The sequence below is a fragment of the Chiloscyllium plagiosum genome, unplaced genomic scaffold, assembly GCF_037043375.1.
Source record: "Chiloscyllium plagiosum isolate Xiang-an unplaced genomic scaffold, Cpla_swu_hap1 HiC_scaffold_6, whole genome shotgun sequence".
NCBI lineage: Eukaryota > Metazoa > Chordata > Chondrichthyes > Orectolobiformes > Hemiscylliidae > Chiloscyllium > Chiloscyllium plagiosum.
The window spans coordinates 14,237,400-14,262,130 of NW_028270144.1; the positions used below are offsets into that span (position 1 = coordinate 14,237,400).

The following is a 24,731-nucleotide window of genomic DNA, read 5'->3' on the forward strand; positions in this document are numbered from 1 at the left end:
CAAACAGGAACAGTTAAAAGAAGGTTGTCATCATGATTAAGAGTGCAGACAGACTTCTGGGCTGGGCTGGGCAGGGTCCCTTTTTAAACCATTTGAAAAACATCATCTGCATTGAACATATGAGCCACTTGGAATTCCTTCAGCATTTGCACTGATTTCACCAATTTTGGGTGAATTGTGCCTTCAATGGAAACTTAAACCCATTCACTTTGGCTGGAAAAGAATCAACTCTGTACTACTTTAAATTTACTGATATTTATTTGTAAGGTTGACCTGCAACAAACAAGAAAAGTTTTAAAAAGTTAAGCAAAATAAAAATGTGTTCAATCAACAAGAACAAAAATGTGTGGCACAATGGAGCCTTTGTTCTACAAGAACATTCCAATAAAGTAAAATTATTAATACTTTATAGCTATTTTGAATGACAGTCTTATAAAATTGTGGTCCACCTTCTGAACAGCAAAGTTTGGGATGAACCCTTAATCCACTATTTCTCTGTGTGCTTTATTAATCCAGATATTAGTCTGACCACTCCAAAAGGAAAGAAACAAACACAGAATTCCAGTCTATGGACATTAAACATTCAATCCTGAATGATGCTGATCAAGAAATATGTTCTGCAAAGGTACACACAGTGTGAAACAAGTTGAAATGTGATTTTACAAGCAAAATCAGCCAACCATAAAAGTAATAGTGCATGTGATCTTAAAGGTAACTTTTAAAATAATCCTTCAGTGGAACCAAGAATTGTTTGACCATTTTCATGCAAGTTTCTCCTGAGTTTTGACTTCTGTTTTCCCAAGCTGGATCGTACATATCTGCAGCAAATTTACTGAAAAAAACATGGAAAATAAATGTATGACTTTAAGCGAACCTCTTTACTTACATTTTCCATGTTAAGCTTGTGATGGTTACAATAAATTGCCCCAGAGCTAGGAAATGTAACACTTTCCATTTTGGCTGCCAAGCATCAGCACTAACCCAGGTCATTTTCAAGGCAGTTGGTAAATCACTATCCATTCTTCCCCAACTTAAAAAGAATTCGATCTTTTCCATTCTCCTTATTAGCCATCCAGAGTGAAATTGTCAGTAATAGTGTTATGTAATTTCAGTACTGAAACAGTTCCACTAAGACACAATGAGGGCATTTGGCTCTGGCAATATAATGCCTTGTTAGTTCTGTGATTTACAAATGTGTAATTATCCTAATAACAATATTTCACCTTAATGAATAACATGTAGCATATTTTATATAACTGTTCTATAATATTAACTTACGATGATATGCAAATAGTCCTACCTGGCTTTCAGGATCAATGCAATTTTGTTTTGTGTGGGCCAGGAAATGTTTATCTAACAGTTCATATAAAAAATATTTCTGCTATTTGGTTACTTTAAGCTACATCTGCCCACAAGATTACAATGCTGATTTCTTAGCATTTACCCCACTTTCAATAGTTCTGACTTGTGGCACTCTGTGCTTTGTCTGTAATTCTGTAAATGCATCTTTTACTAACCCTCAGTGTGTTTTGAAATTCATGTTGCTTCCTGTTCCTATGTAGAAATAAGGTAAAGATTTCCCTTTCTCATACATTTGCTCTATTATTAAGAATTCTTAAGAGAAAAGGATGCTTGAGCAGATAAAACCTTTAAAATCAGAATAAAACATGCTATTTTTTGACACAGAATGAGTAATTACTCAGTCAATTAACAGTCTTTCTGGCTTTAGTTTAGATTACCTTTCAATTTACCATTAATGGCAATTACACATATGGCTGCTGATCTAACACCTCCAACAGTTCCTTTAGTCTTTTGTTATTTGTTGGCAATTATCTATGAGTTTCCTTGTACTCTACCCTTGGGAAATCTCCCTGCACTTGTTTCCTTTCCTTCTAATTTTGGAAGAGCACTTTCTAAACAATAGGGCCATTGGAAAATAGAATTGAAACTAAATCATTTTTTTCCCTCTGTCAAGTCAAGGAGTAATTTTTAAAAATAACATATCTCTTTCTCCTTTTGCTTCATCTCGAAGTAAGACTAAAATTGGGCCCTTGAAAACAGAAACAGGGGAATATATTATGGGGAACAAAGAAATGACAGAAGAATTGAATTGGTACTTCAGATCTGTGTTCACTGGGGAAGACACAAGCAATCTCCCTGAGGTAACAGTGGCTGAAGGACCTGAACTTAAGGGAATTTATATTTGCCAGGAATTGGAGTTGGAGAGACTGTTAGGTGTGAAGGTTGATAAGTCCCCGGGGCCTGATGGTCTACATCCCAGGGTACTGAAGGAGTGGCTCGAGAAATCATGGATGCGTTGGTGATTATTTTCCAGAGTTCGATTGATTCGGGATCAGTTCCTGCAGATTGGAGGGTGGCTAATGTTATACCACTTTTTAAGAAAGGTGGGAGAGAGAAAGCAGGAAATTATAGACCAGTTAGTCTGACCTCAGTGGTGGGAAAGATGCTGGAGTCTATTATAAAGGATGAAATTACGACACATTCTGGATAGTAGTAACAGGATAGGTCAGAGTCCGCATGGATTTATGAAGGGGAAATCATGCTTGACTAATCTTCTGGAATTTTTTGAGGATGTAACTCTGAAGATGGACGAGGGAGATCCAGTAGATGTAGTGTACCTGGACTTTCAGAAAGCTTTTGATAAAGTCCCACATAGGAGGTTAGTGAGCAAAATTAGGGCTCATGATATTGGGGGCAAAGTACTAACTTGGATTGAAAGTTGGTTGGCTGACAGGAAACAAAGAGTAGTGATAAACGGCTCCATTTCGGAATGGCAGGCGGTGACCAATGGGGTACCACAGGGATCAGTGATGGGACCGCAGCTTTTTACAATATATGTTAATGATATAGAAGAGAGTATTAGTTATAACATTAGCAAATTTGCTGATGATACTAAGCTGGGTGGCAGGGTGAAATGTGAGGAGGATGTTAGGAGATTACAGGATGACCTGGACAGTTTAGGTGAGTGGTCAGATGCATGGCAGATGCAGTTTAATGTGGATAAATGTATGGTTATCCACTTTGGTGGCAAGAACAGGAAGGCAGATTACTACCTAAATGGAATCAATTTAGGTAAAGGGGCAGTACAAAGAGATCTGGGTGTTCTTGTACACCAGTCAATGAAGGTAAGCATGCAGGTACAGCAGGTAGTGAAGAAAGCTAATAGCATGCTGGCCTTCACAACAAGAGGGATTGAGTATAGAAGCAAAGAGGTTCTTCTGCAGCTATACAGGGCCCTGGTGAGACCACACCTAGAGTATTGTGTGCAGTTCTGGTCTCCAAATTTGAGGAAAGACATTCTGGCTAGGTTCACGAGGTCAATTCCTGGAATGGCGGGGCTACCTTACGCTGAAAGACTGGAGCGACTGGGCTTGTATACCCTTGAGTTTAGAAGACTGAGAGGGGATCTGATTGAGACATATAAGATTATTAAAAGATTGGACACTCTGGAGGCAGGAAACATGTTTTCGCTGATGGGTGAGTGCCGAACCAGAGGACACAGCTTAAAAATATGGGGTAGACCATTTAGGACAGAGATGAGGAGAAACTTCTTCACCCAGAGAGTGGTGGCTGTGTGGAATGCTCTGCCCCAGAGGGCAGTGGAGGCCCAGTCTCTGGATTCATTTAAGAAAAAGAGTCGGATAGAGCTCTCAAGGATAGTGGAATCAAGGGTTATGGAGATAAGGCAGGAACAGGATACTGATTAAGGATGATCAGCCATGATCATATTGAATGGTGGCGCAGGGTCAAAGGGCAGAATGGCCTACTCCTGCACCTATTGTCTATTGTCAATGCTGCAAAACAGATAGTGAGGAGACAATAAAAGTCTGGCAGCATTGGAAAGGCTGAGAGTTGCCATGGGAGGGCTGGAGATGGCTAGTGAAAGTTCATGAAAAATCATGGAAGCATCAGGTAGGAGCAACTAATGAAGAGCCTGGGGCAGACATGGCAGGGTTGTGGGTGGCTATTGGAAGAGACACAGGTAGTTATGAAAGGGTTATGTTGGAGGAAGTGACAGAAGGATAGGGGATGGTCATGGAAAGCTTCTTTGTTTGGGTTTCAGTGGGGTTACTACATGCTATTGAAAACTGGGCTGAAATCTTTTATTCAACTCATGCATTGGGAGTTGTATCCTCTGTCTCTCAGTGTTTCCACTGATACTAACAAACTGATCTGTACTCTAATGGAAAGTTGGCAACAAGGAACCTGGTACCTACACTGTCCATGATTTACAAGCTGCTGGGCCAATCACTGCTATGTAAATGGCAGAACAGTCTCCAAAGTAACCAATCAGTGCTGGCAACGGGTGGAACCAAGCAGGAGGAGAACTAGAATTGTGATGGATTCCATGTCTTAGGGTTTGCACTGAAACATTGATCTGCTGCACTGTGTTGAGGCTAAAAAGACAATTAAAATCAAAGGGTGTTACTAAGTCAATTTTGTTCAAATCAAATGATAAGCCAAAAAAATGTAGCTTCAGTTAGATTCAAGATCAATGCTTTGCCTCGAGTCAGCGACTCTCCCTTCTTTTATCCTGTCATGGGATGTGAGTCTCTGGCAGGGACAACATTTGTTGCCCATCCCAAATTGCCCTGGCACTGAATGGCTTGCTCAGCCATATCAGAGGACATTTAAGAATCAACCACACTTCTGTAGGAGGTTAAGAACTTTTTTTGAATCCAATGTGAAAACCATACATTGAGTTGCCCTTGTTATCCATAGTTCATGAATATGTGAACATGTTCAAGAGCGTTCAGAGAAGATATACAAGACGAATACCTGGAATGCATGGGCTGTCTTATGAGGGAAAGTTAGAAAGGCTAGACTTGTATCCACTGGAGCATAGAAGAGTAAGACAGAACTTCATTGAAACATATAAAATCCTGAAGGGGCATGACAGGGTGGACATGGAGATAATGTTTCCTTTTATAAAAGAATCTAGAACTGGGATCACTGTTAAATAACTGTTAAATAACTGTTGCTTGCCATTTAAAAGAGAGATTAGGCAAACATTTTTCTCTCAGAAGGTTGACAGCCTTTGGAACTGTCTCCCTGGAAAGAGTCCTTGAATAATCTTAAGGCAGAGTAAGCAAGGGGTTGAAAGATTATCAGTAGACCTGGAATGTAGATTTGTGGTTATAATCAGATCAGCTATGATCTTAATGAATGGCAGAGGAGAGTCAAGAGGCTGAATGGCCTATTCCTGTTCCTGATTTGCATCTTTATATGGAGTGAGGTGCCTTGCTTGCCTCAAACCTTGAACCCTGTAGGCCTCCCCAATCTCTCTGTTCTGCTCCCATGAATCTATTACCATCAAAATAACAAACACTGAACTTTCTTTCATGACTCCATAAGCAAGCATACACAACTTCTCTTCTCAAATATTGCTCCTCATCTTCCAAGGTACATGTTTGAATCTCTCTAATCAAGTTTCCATCCCTTCTAAATCACCAACACTGAATTAAAATGGCACTGGCTCATCATGAACAAACTTTCTGTGACTGCAATCATAGTGTGAAGTTCCCTTTTGTCCTCGAGAGTCTCCTTGGCCCTCTCAACATTCTCCTTCTTACTGGGCTCATCATCCATAGACATCATCCAGGATTTCACATGTCCCTACACTCATCCCTGGAACATCTGGATAACAAGTCAAAAAGTGTGATGCTGGAAAGCACAGCAGGTCAGGCAGCATCCGAGGAGTGATATCTATATCAGGCTCCTACTTATTAACTACAGTTCTGCCTGCAACACCATAACTGCAAACAAACTCATCTCTAAACTCTGAGACCCAGGTCTCAGCTCTCCCATCTGTAACTGGGTCCTCAACTTCCTGACCCATAGACCGCAATCAGTAAGAATAGGCAACACCACCTCCTCCACCATTTCCTCAACACCGGTACCCTGCAAGGTTGCGTCCTCAGGCCCTTACTACTCTCCTTATGCACTCACAACTGCGTGGCCAAATTCTGCCCAACTCAATTTTCAAGTTTGCTGATGACATCATCCACATTGATCAGATCACATACAACGATGAGACAGAACACAGGAAAGGGATTGAGTGCTTAGTGGCATGGTGTAAAGTCAACAATCTCTCCATCAACATTAGCACGTCCCTTCACGTCAACACGATGGTCAAGAAAGCACAACAGCACCTCCTACTTCCTCAGGATGCGAAGGAAGTTCGGCATGTCTGCAATGACTCTTAGCAATTTTTATGGATCCTAGACGGCCTCTTATCTGGATGCATCACAGCGCAATATGGCAACTGCTCTTCCCATGACCGCAAGAAACTACAGAGAGTCTTGCAAGCAGCCCAGTCCATCACACAAACCAGCCTTCCATCCATTGACTCCATCTACACTTCCCACTGCTTCAGGAAAGTGACCAACATCATCAAAGAGTCCTCCCATCCCACTTATAGTCTTTTCCATCTGGCAGAAGATATAAAAGTTTGAATACATGTATGAATAGATTAAAGAACAGCTTCTTCCCTGATGTTGTGAAACTTTTGAATGGACCTCTCAAATGTTCATGCTGATCGCGCTCTCTGCACCTTCCCAACAGCTTAACATGGTATTCCACACTCTGTTCTGTGACCCTGATGCACTTTGTATGGTACAACCTGCCTGTAGAGCATGCAAAACAACACTTTTCGCTGTATCTCGTTACATGTGACAACAATAAATCAATGAATATGTAGGTTGTGGTCCTGCCCTCCAGCCGGCTTGTCAGGATTGAGCCGACTTCCTGAAGTCCTAGAAACCATGGGTGAATTTTACCATATTCCGGCAAATAGCGGCCTACAGTCGTAGTTCCCGCTCGCCTCAGGCTGGATGGTTCACCTCCAAAAGCTGGCAGCTCTTCTGTCCTAGAAATGTCACCACTGCATGGTGGCAAATGGTGGGACTACAACAAGCCTTGGACCAGCAAGCATGGAAGGGATTGTGAATCACCGAGGCCAATGGGGCAGATGTCAGTGTGGATTGGGGTGGGGATTCAATTGCATGGACAGGGCAAACCACCAGCCAGGCTGATTCTTGGCATGATGGAGTGGAGTGGGCATCCATGGGTCATGAACTGCCAAACCAGAAATTATCCTCATCAGGCCAGGTCTGTTGGGAGGCCATCCAGGTGGAGAGATGCCCATCCATTGCTGGTGAAATGTCAATAGGAATAAAAAGAGGCTCTTAAGTCATCATTAAGTACCTATTTAATTAGCTTGATTACCGAACTACCTACCTCATCACTGGTAAAATACCTGTGAAGGCATGAAGCTGATGGGCACAGCACTCTCTCCATCTCCCACATTTCTATGCCTAATATCTGGTCCCCTCGGGCAGGGTGGTAAAGTAGCCATTAAACTCAGTCATGAGGTCAGCTTCCATGTGCACACTGACGTCATGTCTACCTTTAAATGCTGGCTTTTTGAAACAGATTTCCAACTCAGCCCACTGCTGTGCTTTTCCACATAGTCCTGAAAAACCCTAAAACTGTTATGTTTATGTTCAAATCTCTTAATTGGCTTTGACTACCATGACTGTAACCTCTACCAGTTATACAATTCTCCATTCCCAAACACGCCACTATGAGTTCTGTAATCCTTATCCTTGCACATCGTCATGTGTTAAACTATATAATCTGTCATTCCCTTCCTGAACTCTTCCATATCTCTCCCTTCTTGTAAAACTACTTTAACATTCATAATTTTTCACAAATAACTTTAACCTTGGTTTTGCTCAGTTCCCACATTTTCATTATAGCTCTCTGAAGAGTGTTGAAATGTTTTGTTACATTTATAGCACGACATTAAAACAAGTGATTACTATTGATAAACTTACTAAAATATTACTCAAAGTGTAGCTTCCCTCTTGGCATGAACACAAACTCTTAATCAATATATCCAACTCATAGTTATCTTAATGCTCTAGTCAATTCATTAGCATCTTACCTTTTGAGTGAGGGGATATTACTCCACAGCCGAACTGCTGACTCACAAAAATCATGAATGATTACAGGATCACACTGCAGAAAAGGAGCAAGACACTTTTACAGCCATATCATAGAATCTCTGCACTGCGGAAAGAGGCCATTCACCCCATTGAATCCATACCAACCCTCCAAAGATTATCCCGCCCAGACACACACCCCCATCCTATCTCTGTGACCCTGCACTTACCATGATTAATCTACCTAACCTGCACATTGCTGGACACAATGGGCAATTTAGTATGGCCAATCCACCTAACCTGCACATCTCTGGACACAATGGGAAATTTCACATGGCCAATCCACCCTAACCTGCACATCTTTGGACTGTGGGAGGAAGCCCACACAGACACGGGGAGAATGTGCAAACTCCACACAGACAATCACCCTAGACTGGAATCAAATCCAGTGGTAATAAAGGATATTCAATTCAATTAATTCGCTAGTGTTGTGAGGCAGCAGTGCTAACTACTGAGCTCCCACACCATCCTATATGTTGCCACAATAAAGATATTAAATAACTCAAAGGATCTAGACATCCTTTGACAATGGTAAAGCCCCTCAAAATTTCCTCTGGTTCAATGACAATTTGATTGATGATTTCAGCACACGGAGAACTGATTACAGTTCCATTTGTTGTCATTAAGTTAATAAGCATCTGGTCCAAAATGCAATTTTGAAGATCACTGTAGAATCTTTATAATAGATCATTGTCTTTTCTGAGCTACGGTAAATAATTTAACACTCTCTCCACTCTGATAAATGACATGAAACATGGGAAATTAAACTTTTCTGATCATTATGCAGAGTCATCTATTGTCTTTCATTCTATCCTATTCTTTCTCATGAGTTGTAACAGTTAAAATGCAGACATCTTTCTCATGAAATTGCTCCTGTTTCACTAACCTGGCTCTCTGGGATTATAGTAACTGTAATCTGAAGAATACATTTTCTTACTTATTGTTTCACCATCCTGTGATGCAGATGTAGCATTCCTATCTCTGAACCAGAACTACAGTTTCCAGTCTTACTTCAAGAACCGATGGTGGGGGGGGGGGGGCGAGGGGCGAGGGGGAGGGGGAGGTGGGGGGGGGGGGGCAAGGTGAGTACATAATGTAGCCAAACAGTTTGAGTATTAATGTCTAAATCCTTGTAAAATGTGCTGATGGTCGGAGCCAAAAGTAGGTGAGATTCTTTGACAATCAGTGATCAACACCCAGAAATCCTCAATGATCTGTAAATTCAAACAACCCCAAAGTTTTGGGAACATACAAAGATTTCTTGGTATGGTCAATCAAATGGGAAACTCCCTCATGAATTTATCTATCAACAAGCCCATGTAGGATCGGTTTTAAAAAGAGCCAACATTTGGATTACATTGTTCTTACTGGACTGAAAAAGAAATACTGTTGATGAATGATCTTTCACCAGTAGAATTCTTAATTGGTTGAAAATTAAAAACACATATCCCTTTACTGAAACTGAATGTCTGACAAAACATTACAGCAAAATATCATGACCATATAAAATTGCATGTAGAGTGATAAAAGAGCAAACAACTGAAGTGGTATAAACCCCTCTACTACCAGGGAAGTAAATGTCCATAAGAGTCTGACAAACCATCCAGGTACCAGTTATTAAGAAAAATGGACAGCTGCAATAATTACTTGTCTGAATGAATTTTCAGAAGGAGTGAACAAGCTCTGATACTTTCAGAAAACACAAGTGGTGATTTGCATTAAGGCAATCGTAACTGAGAAGGTGTGATGCTCTCTTCATCAAATTCCTCAAAGGGCAATATTAGACTCCAACAACTGAGAGTAGACCAACATCTTAGATCGGTAATATTAAGAACAAATACAGAGACACAGATGAAACCATTACAGATATTCAGCGTGTGAAACATAATTTTGGTGACGGGGTTGGGAGAGGAGATGGTGGGAATATAAATAATAATTCTATTCGAGGTGATACTTTGGAGGGAAGATATTGTGCAAAGAGTTAAAGTAAACCAGTCCGTGATGTGACTTTTGATGTCTGCATGACATAAACAGAACAGTCTGAACTGGAGACTGAGGGAGAAAGAACACTATCTGAAGAGGGTCAAAAATCACATGATACCAGGTTTCAAATAAATCCATTGGACTATAGCCTGGCATCATGAGACATTTGACCTTGCCCAACCTAGTCCAACACTGGCACCTCTACATCATGACTTTCTGAAGAGACATGGCTCTAACCAGGACTGTGATAATGCATATAGTGTGATAAAGACTACCATGCCTACATCCAGATTATTGAGAGAGTAAGGTGATAGGTCTAGTATCCAAACCAGCACTATGGGAGCTGGGAGAAACCAAGTCAGATATAATGGACAGACTGGGCCATGGTAACAGAAGCTTCTTCCATGAATGTCCCAATCCCAAACCAAATAATGCTCAGAAAAATTTGAGTGTACTTGTACAAGGAACACAGAAAGATAACAAACAGGACCAGCAAGCAACCAGGAAGTGAAATAGAGTGCTAGCCTTTACTGAAAGAAGATTGGAATACAAAAGTCATAATGTCATTATCCCATGCTTTGGAAGAACCACACCTGTACTAGTGCACACTATGTTTAATACTAAACCGAATGCTTATCTGACTGATCCTCGGGATGGGAGGATTTGCCTGTGATAAGAGATTCAATAAATTGGTCTTACATGCTCTAGAATTTACAAGAGTGAGGGATGGACTCAATGAAACAAACAGGATTGACAGGGTAGACCGTGCTTATTTCTCTTGGCTTCAGAACCTAAAACACAGAGCCAGATTTTCATAAAAATCATTTAAAAATGAGATGAGGAAGCAAATTCGGCATTCATCTTGTGAGTTGAGACTCTTTTGAATTTTCTCTCCCAGAGGGCTGTACACGCTTTATAAAGTTAAGCCTGAGATCGACAGATTTTTGTTTTGATAGATATTTGGTTTCTCATGGAATTGGGAGAGGAGAAATCTTGCAGTAAAATGCATTTGATGTAGAAAATCAGTCATGATCTGCTCTGGATGGCACAGCAGGCTGTATGATATACCCCCAGTCCTATTTCTTACATACTTATGGTTAGAATTGAGAGGTAACAATGATATTGTGACACTACTGATATTGTGACATTCAACAGAGAGGAGTCAATTTACAGAGGAACCTCTATTATCCGAAGGACATGGGGAGTGGAGTATTTCGCTCGGTTAATCAAATTCCAGATAATAGAATGCCAAATAGCATAGTTTAGCCAAGCATCGGGACCTTGCAATCTTGCCGGATAATCCAATATTCAGATAATTGAATGCCAGATGATCAAGTTTCCTCTGTGTATGAAAAACAGAGAGATTTACAGAGATGCTTTTGGTCTTTAATTACTCCAGTGTTGTTTTGGATAATTTCCCTCTTCCTCAAACATACTTCCCCTGGTTTCTTGATTCCTGATGAAGGGCTTTTGCCCGAAATGTCGATTTCGAAGCTTTTCGAATGCTGCCTGAATTGCTGTGCTCTTCCAGCACCACTGATCCAGAATCTGGTTTCCATCATCTGCAGTCATTGTTTTTACCTTCTTGATACTGTGTTGAGACTTACGAATGATAATTCTTCCTAAAACTACCAGTGGAATGAGACTTCCGCATGAACAACCACTGATCAAATTGCACTCATGAAATTAATGGTAGAAAGACCACAATACCTCGAGAAAGCGAGAGGCATCTTTTATGTCATCTTGGGTCAGGATTTCTGGATCTACAAATATCCAAAAGAATGGTCGCTCATCTGCTCCTTTAGGCTTGGCATATTGAAGGATACGGTAATACTGAAAAATGATCCTGCCTAATTCAGGAAAAAAGAAGTAAGACATTTTCTTAAATTGAAAGTGTAACATCTGGAAATATTTAGATTAGATTCCCTACAGTGTGGAAACAGGCCCTTTGGCCCAACAAGTCCACACTGACCCTCTGAAAAATAACCCACCCCGACCCATTTCCTTCTGACTAATCCACTTGTCACTATGGGCAATTTAGCGTGGCCAATTCACCCTAACCGGCACATCTTTGGAATGTGAGAGAAAGCCAGAGTACCCTGAGGAAACCCACACAGACACGGGGAGAATGTGCAAACTCCACACAGATAGTCGCCATGGCAGGAATCAAATCTGGGTCCCTGGTGGTGTGTAGCAGCAGTGATAACCAAACATAACTGCATCAATGAAAGAAGAAATAGTTAATATTTCAAGTTCTCAGAATCCAGAACGGTTTGAAATATAAACAGAAATTGCTGGAAAAGCTCAGTGGCTCTGGCAACATCTGTGGGGAGAAATCAGAGTTAACGTTTCAGTTCTGCTTTTCCAGCAATTTCTGTTTTTGGCTCTGATTCACAGCATCCGCAGTTTTTGTTTTTGGTTTTTATGGTTTGAAATATAATAGGTTAGAATCATGTAATTATGGCAGCATGGTGGCTCAGTGGTTGGGGTGGCACGGTAGCTCAGTGGTTAGCACTTCTGCCCCACAGCGCCAGGGACCCAGGTTCCATTCCAGCCGTGGGTGACTGTCTTGAGGAGTTTGCACATTCTCCCTGTGTCTGTGTGGGTTTCTTCTGGGTGCTCTGGTTTCCTCCCACATTCCAAAGGTATGCAGGTTAGGTGAATTGGCCATGCTAAATTGCCCATAGTGTTCAGGGATGTGTAGATTAGGTGTATTAGTCAGGGGGAATGTAGAGTGATATGGTAGGGGAATAGGTCTGGGTGGGTTACTCTTTGGAGCGTCAGTGTAGACTTGTTGGGCTAAATAGCCTGAGTCCACACTGTAAGGATTCTGTATCTGGCATAGTGAGAATCATCCAGTACAGAAGAGACCCTTCAACCCATCAAGTCTGTATTACCAAAAATATCAGTGACTACATGGGTCCTGTTTTCCCAGTCTAGACCCCATAGCCTTGAATGTTATGAAAAATAGGACAGGCAAGTGACAAAGCAGTTGGTGTTGCAGAATTAAAGAGAGTGGTATTGAACAAGTCAAGAACAAAGAATAAACCTTGAAATGTATACTGCAGAATGATGAGCATAAGTCTATCCAAGATCAATAACAAGGGGAGAAAACAAAAGCAATACTGAAACATACAGCGAAATAGGAAGAGATCATGGTGTGAAATTGCTGAAAACTTGAGCTGGAAGAACAGTAATTGAAATAAGCGACAATGATGCCCAAGGTTATGTTGGGCTTATTTGGTACACTGTAGAACGCTGAGGACAAATTGGAAAGTTCAAATGCCAGACAACTGGAAGCTCAGGATCATGGCTGTGAACTTAATGGAGGAAATTTGTAAAGTGAAACCATGAAGGAATAGGAAGGCAAAGAAAGGAATAGCAGAAGTGTGAGTAGCCACAAGATAGAGGGCAGGAGCAAGCAGATTTGGCAATCTTGCTTATGATGTTTTAGACTTGTGTTACAATATTGCTTTCACTGCTAAACAGCTGTTAATAGCTCTTACCCGAATGATGATGAACTGAGGAGTTCTGCTGGCAGACACCAATCACAAAGTCAAATGGTCCCTTCTGTTCTACCTATTATGAGGAAGTCAGAACACATTTAAACACATATACAATGCAAATTTCATTTACAAAGATAACAATGGAATGCCAAAATCCATTTCTAAGATTAAATTAGTTGTTCTTACATTTTGTCGAGTAACGTTATCCAAATCCTTCAAAAATGTTAACGTTTCGTGATTAGCATTATGAACCCTGTCCAAAATTCCAATGTCCTGTAAATCTGAATCAACACAGTAAGCAGATACTATGCAACTCATGCCACTACATATTTACAGACAGGTTCACTCATTTTGTATTTTCAAAGTGCATCTACACATGAAGGAGGTTGAGATGTACCACTGCAACACTGATTCTTGAAAACTGGCTATGTGCTGGGAACAAGGAATCAGTGAATTTGCTGGTCATTGACAATGAAGGAGAGGAAAACAAGAAATGATGACGGACTCAACATCAGCTTAATTGTATTTTTTGTTTTTTTTTCTCATTTGATTTTTGTGTTTTGTTTTAATTTCCTGAAAGCTCTGCCTGGGGTGTATATGGTTTCAGTGGGGCTTTTCAGTGGGGCTGGATTCTCTCCAAACTGTCGTGTTCCCAGTGGGAAGAAGCAAAGACTGGAAATTATTAGCTCATTTTCTAGGGGACTGATCAAGGTAGGAGCCCTTGTGACCTTGTCCCAGACACAGAACACAGGAACATAAACATATTTTGGATGGACGTATAACGGAAACAGTGGTTACTGGAGAGCTGGCGAGCTGAGCAATTTGATAAAATCTAATTTGAAGCTGCTGCATTCTCAGACATGATTGATGATTCTAAAAACCATTGCCACAAAAGAACTTTCCTTCCAAAGGAAAGTGAATCTCACTTCTGCCAGGAACAGTTCCTGTATTGTACGGGCCCTCAGTGTAAGGGACAACAGTGATACCATTCACAGAGTGACAGAATAATAGAATTGGTGCAGTACACAAGGAGGCAATTCAGCCCATCATGTTAGCTGCATCGACTCTTTGAATGAACATATCAATTCGTGCCATACCTATCCTTCTCTCTGTAACCCTACACATTTCAAAAATAAATAACATTCTTATTCTCTTTTGAATGCCTCAATTGAACCTATGTCCAGAACACTCTCAAGCAGCGATACTAGTAATTCTTATGAATGGCATTGTCCACCCAGCCCAGCCCTTCCCCTGGAGCCTGCGTGGAAAGGAATTGATGCAGTAACAGTTCAAACCCCAGCCTGATTGTAAGATCAGAGAAATGTGCTGGCGTGGTCTCATCATCCTAAAATGCTGAGCTTGCTCACCAACCAAAAAAATGAAAAATGAAGATTAACATCGTGCTAGACATCTTAACAAATTGGGGTCAGGCAGTTGGTGTTCTTTCTATCCAGTGAACTTTTCTTGAAAGTATTCTCTGTGAGTGCCACTCTGTGCTGAGAGAATTAGATTGTGGATTCCTGTTTTACATCGCCAGAACCAATCAGACAGGTCTTGGGGGTTGACAGAGGGGAAAGAGTGAGGATGCGCGGTCTTCAGGGTAGGGGGTTGACAGAGGTGAAAGGGTGAGGATGCGTGGACTATAGGACAAAGAGTTGACAGAGGGGAAAGGGTGAGGATACGTGGACTATAGGACAGAGGGTTGACAGAGGGGAAAGGGTGAGGATATGTGGACAATGGGGCAGGGGGTTGACGGAGGGGAAAGGGTGAGGATGCACGGTCATTAGGGTAGGGGGTTGACAAAGGGGAAGGGGTGAGGATGTGCGGTCTTTAGGGTAGGGGTTGACAGAGGCGAAAGGGTGAGGATGCGTGAACAATAGGACAAAGGGTTGACAGAGGGGAAAGGGTGAGGATGCACAGTCTTTAGGGTAGGGGGTTGACAGAGGGGAAAGGGTGAGGATGCGTGGACTATAGGACAAAGGGTTGACAGAGGAGATAGGGTGAGGATGTGTGCACTATAGGACAGAGGGTTGACAGAGGGGAAAGGGTGAGGGTGCGTGGACAATGGGGCAGAGGGTTGACAGAGGGGAAAGGGTGAGGATGCGTGGACTATAGGACAGAGGGTTGACAGAGGTGAAAAGGTGAGGATATGTGGACAATGGGGCAGGGGTTTGACGGAGGGGAAATGGTGAGGATGCACGGTCATTAGGATAGGGGGTTGACGGAGAGGACAGGGTGAGGGTGCGTGGACTATAGGACAGGGGGTTGACAGAGGGGAAAGGGTGAGGGTGCGTGGATTATTGGGCAGGGGGTTGACAGAGGGGAAAGGATGAGGGTGCGTGGACTATAGGGCAGGGGGTTGACAGAGGGGAAAGGGTGAGGGTGCGTGGACTATAGGACAGGGGGTTGACAGAGGGGAAAGGGTGAGGGTGCGTGGATTATTGGGCAGGGGGTTGACAGAGGGGAAAGGATGAGGATGCACGATCTTTAGGACAGAGGGTTGACAGAGGGGAAAGGGTGAGGATGCGTGGACTATAGGACAGAGGGTTGACAGAGGCGAAAAGGTGAGGATACGTGGACAATGGGGCAAGGGGTTGACGGAGGGGAAATGGCGAGGATGCATGGACTATAGGGCAGGGGGTTGACAGAGGGGAAAGGGTGAGGGTGCGTGGACAATAGGACAGAGTGTTGACAGAGGGGGAAGGGTGAGGATGTGTGGACTATAGGACAGAGGGTTGACAGAGGGGGAAGGGTGAGGATGCATGGTCTTTAGGGTAGGGGGTTGACAGAGGGGAAAGGGTGAGGATGCGTGGACAATGGGACAGAGGGTTGACTGAGAGGAAAGGGTGAGGATGTGTGGACTATAGGACAGGGGATTGACTGAGAGGAAAGGGTGAGGATGCGTGGGCAATAGGATAGGGGGATGAGGGAGGGGAAAGGGTGAGGATGCGTGGACAATGGGACAGAGGGTTGACTGAGAGGAAAGGGTGAGGATGTGTGGACTATAGGACAGGGGATTGACTGAGAGGAAAGGGTGAGGATGCGTGGGCAATAGGATAGGGGGATGAGGGAGGGGAAAGGGTAAGGATGTGTGGACAGTAGGACAGAGGGTTGACAGAGGGGAAAGGGTGAGGATGTGTGGACAATAAGACAGAGGGGAAAGGGTGAGGATGTGTGGACAATAAGACAGAGGGGAAAGGGTGAGGATGTGTGGACAATAAGACAGAGGGGAAAGGGTGAGGATGTGTGGACAATAAGACAGAGGGGAAAGGGTGAGGATGTGTGGACAATAAGACAGAGAGGAAAGGGTGAGGATGTGTGGACAATAGGACAGAGAGGAAAGGGTGAGGATGTGTGGACAATAGGACAGAGAGTTGAGGGAGGGGAAAAGGTGAGGATGCATGGATTATAGGACAGGGAGTGATTTCCCATCGGGGGGTAATCTTTGTGTTGGGGAGTTCCCAGAGTTGGAAGTAGCCCTTAAATGGCTATGCCATTTAATTTAAAACATTTGTTTTTCTGCCTATTTGATAAGTTTGGTGTTCTATTTTCTTAGGTCAGATAATTAGAAAAAGAACTGCAAGATAAGTTCATGTACTTTACATATGTCTACACATCTATTCAAGGGGAATGTCCAAAGAAAAAAAATGTTTGTTGTTGTCAGTTAGGATGAATCGGTACTCACCTTTAGTCATATTGCTGAAGACGGACAGAACTCTAATTGGATTTTGTTTATCTGTAGGAACTGGTGCATAGATCCGAACATGGTCCTGTTGAAAATGGATGTTTGGCACAATACTATTAAACCTTCATGCTGGTTTTTATTTAGACAAACGGTACAAATTATTTCAGGAGCCAAATGTTTTCTTTCACATTAAAGGAATTTATTGAATATTACAATCAAAGTAAAATCAAGTGTACTATTGCTTTTATGAATTAAAATTAAATTGGAATAGTTTAATATAACATTTAAACTGTCAATATCACAATATAATTTAACATTGCTTAGCCTTTGCAATTCCAACTTTATTTGAAAGAGTATAAGAGGTTAGATAGCATGGTAAATTGTGTGGATCGGAGCAGGAAGTCACAACTGAATTGAAATAAATTAACAGGGCAAAACTGGTAAATGGATTTAGCTCAGGATCAATTCCATTGAGCGCAAGGAAAAACAAATTAGAATAATTGTTAACAACTAACAACTAGAAATTTGGAGAAGGAAAGCGATTAGGTGTCCAGGTTCAGAAATCACTCAAAACTAATGCACTAGCTGAAACGCAATAAAAGGTAGAGGAATAGAATGCTGCTGCTTTTTTCAGGAAAACTGCAAGTGGGCATCAATTATGGTTTAGGTGTAGGGAGCCTTTGTCTGATCACATCTGAAATACTGTTGTTTCAGGCACTAAATATCTGGAGGAATACACCAACAGCAACAGTGCTTTAGTTTAACTGATTCTTTTATTTATCATGTTTCAAAATCATTTACATGATGAGGCAGAACTGAAAACAAATACTGCCATATCTAATCAGTGAAGTCATTAATTTCATATCCATAATGTTTAATTACATGCAGCAGCATTATAACAAGACAATGGGTAAATTTGTGTCTTTTAAACTTAATTTGTCCTTTTTGAGACAGCTGCATGTGAAAACACAAACTCCTTTTAAAAAGGGACTTGCTCTATAGGCAGGGATGTGAAGACCTCTGAAACTGGAATATTTGTGCAGCTTTAGTCTTTATACCTAAGAAAGGATAGACTTGCCACAGAGGCAGTGCACTGGATGTTCACTCGGTTGATACCAATGGTGGCAGGACTGTCCAATAAGGTGACATCCCTAACATGGTTTGACTGTATTCAGCAGAGTTTAAAAGGATGCGAGGGTATCTGACTGAAGTGTATACAATTCTAACCAGCTTGACAGATTAGATACAGGGAAGATCTTGAACCAAAGTCTCAGGATATGGTGTAAGCCATTTAGGACTGAGATAAGGAAAACTGCAAGGATATAAACCTGTGGAATTCTGAACCACAGATGGCTGTGAAGACCAGATCACTGAATGTATTCAAGAAAGGGAAGTGGCAATTTTTGAGATTTTAAAGGCGTTAAGGAATGGGGAGAAAGCAGGGATGTGGCATTGAGATAGAGGATCAGCTATGATCACACCGAAGGGCAGAGGAAGCTCAAAGGGCAGGATAGTCAACTCCAGTTATTAGTTTCTTGATTTCTTTACTTCTTCAATGAAGTTCCTGTCTTCCTTCCTCTGGTGTCGTTTGATTTTTGTGTATATTCTTTTGTAGCATTATATCTCACTAATCTGCATGTTTGTATCCAGCGTGTCACTTCTGCAATTTCTTTGGTGTTGATACCTAAAAAAAGTTCTGCACCCAATTCTAAAACAAAGTAAAACATGAGGCTGAGGCAACAATTCAACAAGCAGTGATGTTAGTAGTGACCAAATTAACAAAGAGCTTTTCCATAATGATTTTTGGCATGCTTCTGTTTTAAATTGGACATGGCTAGAATTGCTGTTTCATGCCCATGTAGCTGCTAGCACGTCTTTTTCAATCACAATGCATCTTTGATCAATTTCTCTTAAAAATGTGGATGCAGAGTGAACTGATATGCTTTACTAAGTTTTTTAAAATTCATAATAACATTGACCATAGTCCAATTGATACTCAGCTACTAAGGTTGGCAGTTTAGGATCACACTGTGCTAGAACAGAGGATTTAAAAAATATTTTTTAAGAGGTTTCTGCTGATTTTTATTCTTGGTATGGTGATGCAGTTGTTTGCTAGACTGGGTTGGGATATCTGGTCGGCATGGATGGGTTGGATTGAAGGGTCTGTTTCCATGCTGTACATCTCTATGACTCTATGACTGGGAGGGACAGAGTCAGAAGTCTCATGACACCAGGTTATATTCCAACAGGTTAATTTGAAATCAAAAACTCTCGGAGCACTGCTCCTTGTCACTTCCCCTGATGATGAAGCAGCGCTCTGAAAGCTTGTGATTTCAAATTAACCTGGTGTCATGTGACTTCTGTTTTTAATTCCAACAGCATGCTTATCCTGTTTGAGGAGCTGCCACAAACAATGGTTTCTAAAGGTGTGGTGCTGGAAAAGCGCTGTCGGTCAGGCAGCATCTGAGGAGAAGGAGAGTCAACATTTCTAGCATAAGCTCTTCATCATGAATGTTGGGGGCAGTGAAGTTGGCAAGGGGGCTGACAGAGAAATGGGAGGGACCGGGGCTGGGGGGGGGGGGGGGGGGAAGGAAGCTGGGAGTGCAATAAGTAGATGAAAGAGGGGGACAATGGTGATATGTCAGAGCAGAGGGTGGAGCAGATAGGTGGAAAGTAAGATGGGCAGGTAGGACAGTTCAGGAGGGTGGCGCTGAGTTGGAGGGTTGGATCTGGGTGAAGGTGGGGGGTTAGAGAGATGAGGAAACTGATGAAATCCAAATTCATTCCATGTGGTTGGAGGGTCCTAAAGTGAAAGATGAGGTGTTCTTCCTCCAGGTGTCAGGTGGCTAGGATTTGGCGGTGGAGGAGGCCCAGGACTTGCATGTCCTTGGCGGAGTGGGAGGGGGAGTTGAAGCGTTCAGCCACTGGACGGTAGGGTTGTTTGGTGTGTGGGTCCTGGAGATGTTCTCTGAAATGTTCTGTACGTTTGTGTCCTGTCTCCCCAATATAGAGGAGACCACATTAAGAGCAACAGACACAGTAGATGAGGTGTTTGGATGTGCAGGATAACCCTCGCTGGATGTGGAAGGATCCTTTGGGGCATTGGATGAAGGTGAGGGGGAAGGTATGGATGCATGTATTACACGTTTTGCGGTGGCAAGTGAAAGTACCAGGAGTGGAGGGTAGATTGGTGGGGGGCATGGACCTAATGAGGGAGTCGTGGAGGGAATGGTCTCTGCGGAATGCTGATAGGGGTGGGGAGGGAAATATATCTCTGGTGGTGGTGCCTGACAGTAGGTGGCAGAAATAGCAGAGGATAATGCGATTTATCCGGAGATTGGTGGGGTGGAAGGTGAAGACCAGGCGGTTCTGTCCTTGTTGCAGTTGGAGGAGTGGGATTCAAGGGCAGAGGTGCAGGAAATGGAGGAGATGCTTTGGAGGGCATCATGGACCACATGGGAGGGGAAACTGCAGTCCATGAAGAAGGAGGCCATCTGGGATATACTGGAGTGGAATTGGTCCTCTTGGGAGTAAATGAGCCAGAGGCGGAGGAATTGGCAGTAAGGGCTAGAATTTTTTTAGGGTGGGGTGGAAGGAGGTGTAGTCCAGGTAGCTGTGAGAGTCAGTGAGTTTGAAGGCTGTTGAGGCGGTCGCTGGAAATAGAGATGGAGAGGTCCAGCAAGGGTAGAGAGGTGTCCAAGATGGTCCAGTCAGGGTGGAAGGTGTTGGTGAAGTTGATGAACTGTTCAACCTCCTCATGGGAGCACGAGGTGGCGCCCATACAGTCATTGATGTAGCAGAGGCAAAGGTGGGGAATGGTGCCAGCCTAATCGTGGAAGATGGGCTATTCCATGTACCTGACGAAAAGGCCGACATAGCTGGGGCCCATGCAGGAACCCATGGTTATCCCTTTGGTCTGAAGAAAGTGGGAGGATTTGAAGGAAAAATGATTGAGGGTGAGGACCAGTTCAGCCATTCAAATGAGTGTGTCAGTGGTAGGGTACTGGTTGGGTCAGCAGGAGAGGAAGACACCAAGGGCTGGGAGGCTTTTGTCATGGCGGATGGATGTGTACAGGGACTGGATGTCCATGAGGAAGATGAGGCATTGGGGGCAAGGGAAACGAAAGTCATGGAGGAGGTGGAGGGCATGAATGGCGTCCTGAATGTATGTGGGGAGATCCTGGACCAAGGGGGACAGGGCAAGATATGCAGAGATAGGTTTGGTGGGGCAGGAGCAGGTGGAGACGACGGGTCGACCAGGGCAGTCAGGTTTGTGAATTTTCAGTAAGAGGTAGAACCAGGTGGTGCAGGGTTCCCGGACTATGAGGTTGGAGGCTGTGGATGGGAGATCCCCTGATGAGATGAGATTGTGGATGGTCGGGGAGATAATAGTTTGGTGATGGGACGTGAGGTCGTAGTCGAGGGTACAGTAGGAGGAGGTGTCCTTGAGTTGGTACCTGGCTTCAGCAGTGTACAGATCAGTGTGTCAAACTAACGCAACGTGATAAATAATTGCCCACATATTTAGCCACTTGCATGAATCTCTGCCATTTTGTGAATTTCCGAATGATGTAAACTCCTGGATATCCCCTTTCTTCTTTGGCTCTGATTTTATGCCTAATACATGAACATTTCTGAAGCACTTGATAGTCAGCTGTGAGAGTTCACATTTCTCATTCATTGTCAGTCCAAATTGCATACTGAATGGTATGAAAAGCTCAGATTCTTTACCCAATGGTAACAATCAGAAACCAATAAAAGCATCACACTTAGTGAAAATTATGCTGCTCACTTGCTTTTCAGGGCAGCACAGTGACTCATTAGTAAGCACTGCTGCCTCACAGCGCCAGGGACCCAGGTTCAATTCCCACCTGGGGCAAATGTCTGTGTGGAGTTTGTACATTCTCCCCGTGTCTGTGTGGGTTTCCTGCGGGTGCTCTGGCTTCCTCCCACAGTCCAAAGATGTGCAGGTTAGGTGGATTGGCCATGCTAAATTGCCCGTAGTGTTAGGTGCATTAGTCAGGGGTACAATGTAGCGGAATGGCTCTTCAGAGGGTCGGTGTGGACTTGTTGGGCCGAAGGGCCTGTTTCCGCACTGTAGGAAATCTAATCTAATCTAATCTTTGATCCCTGGATGCCATAGGGTGGATTCCCTTCTCTACTGGTGTATAGAGGGACGCAAATTCTGAGTGAGCTGATTGTGGAATTGGCACTATGTGAAAAACCTCTTTGTTGATTTGGTCACCGGCAAAATCACTGCTCAGTGAAGCAATGCCTCAGTCTCATGCTTTGTTTTGCAGGAGTGGGTGCAGAACCTTTTTTAGGTGTGAATAAGGAATGCATCTGCTCTCAACCTTACGTGTAGCTAGCTTTTTGTGCTAGCTTTAGCCTTTCCGACGAACAACTTGAGGAGTTCAGTTCTGAATCATCTGTTTCTCCTCACTGTCAACTTCATCAACCTTGAAAATACATCTCAGGTATGTCCTTGCTTTTCTGCTCAATAAAGAGCATGCTTGATTTTGAATCACGTATAAAAACTAGAAGATTGTTCTTTTTATATCATGCACTCATGCAGTCACCTGGCCTGTTACTTTTAACTGAATGTGTCACGGTCTATAAAATCAAAGGGTGTATAGCTACAGTGTTTCTTGATGCTGCCATTTTAGCATCTCTGAGAGGACTGATACATCTGTCACCCCACTAAGTTTAAAATTCATTTGGCATCCATTTACTCTTACATCAACATTTTAATACTTCCTTTTTCATTCTTTGTTCCCTGCTAGTTACGTGGTTTCGCTGTTGTGAGGTTCTTCAATCTCTTTGATACTACTCTTTGTTATGGGTGTTAACTTTAGTTTTGATGTTAACATCTTTTTTATTATGACAGCCTGTTTTAAAGTGGCCAGTGAATATACCCCTCTATCCTTGGCAGGGCAATCTTTATGCTGATCCAGCCTCTGACTCTGTCACAGAGAGAAGACTTCATTATTGCATCTCCAGTCGTTTCTTGTTGTTTCACAGACCACATATTGGTACTGACACCTTCACTTTTGTGCCCAACATATTGCATTTTTTTGAATGTTATTTTTGCCACAAGACCTATCACCCCCTAACAAGGACGACTTTGTTTCCTTACTTTAGTTTGTCCATGAAACTCCATAAACACAAAATCTCTCAATGGAGCAAATTTAATGTTACATATTTGCAGTTGTCTGATAAATGATGCACGTCACTGATAAATGAATCTGTGCCCTCTCTTGACTTTTGTTTCTATTAAAATTTTCCCTATGATCGTATTGCATCAAAGGCTGTATACATACCAAAACCTCTGAGAAACTCTTTCTATGTGAGCATTTCCAAAAATGTCATTGTGCACGATGTTGCTAATTGCATGGTGTAGTGTGACGAGCTGCAGCATACTTGATTTAGATGCCAGTGAATTATTTGCACCAATTAATTGAGTGAGTGATTGATTAATTGATTGATTGATTAATTGATTAATTGATTGATTGATTAATTCATTGATTCATTGATTGATTCATTGATTGATCGATCGATTGATTGATCGAGTGAGTGAATCCTTCCTTGGAGGAGCAGACGCTCACCAATTCCTCCCTTTCTAATTATAGAGGAAACATATTTATAAATGGTTGAATATTCTCAGGTAACTTGTGGATGTTTGGGAGTAAATTCGCCCATCCCCCTATGTATTAACAGTGTAAGACTTTAGTGGATTAAGAAGGCATTAACCATCACTTTCCCAAGATTGTTTGGGGGTGGGTAACAAATGCTACCCTTGCTATTAATGCTTGCATGCCATAAAAAATGAAATTTGATAAAAGCTCATCAGTAACTTATCCATAAGTCCATATCTTTTGTTTTTCTTGCCTAACAATAGATCACGCTCAATATTCAATTTTCAATTGACCTAACCTGTTGTTTTGACAGTATGTATCAGACTTCCACCACCAGCATCTCCAAATCTTGTGTAAAAATGTTCTACTCATCATCATCCTTCAAAGCAGTTGCTTTAAGTTTGAGGTTATGTCCATTGCTTGACTCCTGAACTAGATGGAATAGTTTCTATTTAATTATACTAGCATTTTCTTTAACAGCTTAAACACCTCAGTTAAGATACTCCCTCATTCTGGATTAGTGGTGCTGGAAGAGCACAGCAGTTCAGGCAGCATCCAAGGAACTGCGAAATCGACGCTTCGGGCATCCGCCTCTAGGATACAGTCAAGCTAACAAGTAATTGGTTTCTCTGATTTAATGCTATCATCTCAGGAAGTCTATACAAAATCAGAGTGGATCTTATGGCCATTCAACATGATCATGGCTCACCATCAACCTTAACTACTTTTGCCAGCCTGCTGCCTATATCCCATGATTTCTGGAAAGGTCAAGCATCTAGTTAAGTTTCAATGATGGAGCAATTACTACTTTCTGAGATAAGGGATTCCAAAGATTCACAAGCCTTTGAGGGAAGAAACGTTTCCTCATCTCAGTTCTAAATAATTTGTTCCTTAT

The 24,731-nt window shown here is 42.4% G+C and overlaps 1 protein-coding gene across 3 annotated transcripts in view; it reads right to left on the reverse strand.

Moving 5' to 3' along the window:
* Positions 1-651: 651 nt before the first annotated feature.
* Positions 652-24,731, reverse strand: part of LOC122550457 (DNA (cytosine-5)-methyltransferase 3-like) — a 62,001-nt gene continuing 37,921 nt past the window's right edge. For all 3 annotated transcript variants that reach the window (XM_043691199.2, XM_087987882.1, XM_087987883.1), the window contains 6 exons: positions 17,202-17,286; positions 13,703-13,797; positions 13,517-13,589; positions 11,721-11,860; positions 7,970-8,043; positions 652-832 (listed from right to left, as the gene is read on the reverse strand). In XM_043691199.2, the coding sequence (XP_043547134.2) occupies positions 706-832; positions 7,970-8,043; positions 11,721-11,860; positions 13,517-13,589; positions 13,703-13,797; positions 17,202-17,286 (594 nt within the window). In that variant the 3' untranslated portion in view covers positions 652-705. The remainder of the gene's footprint in view (positions 833-7,969; positions 8,044-11,720; positions 11,861-13,516; positions 13,590-13,702; positions 13,798-17,201; positions 17,287-24,731) is intronic.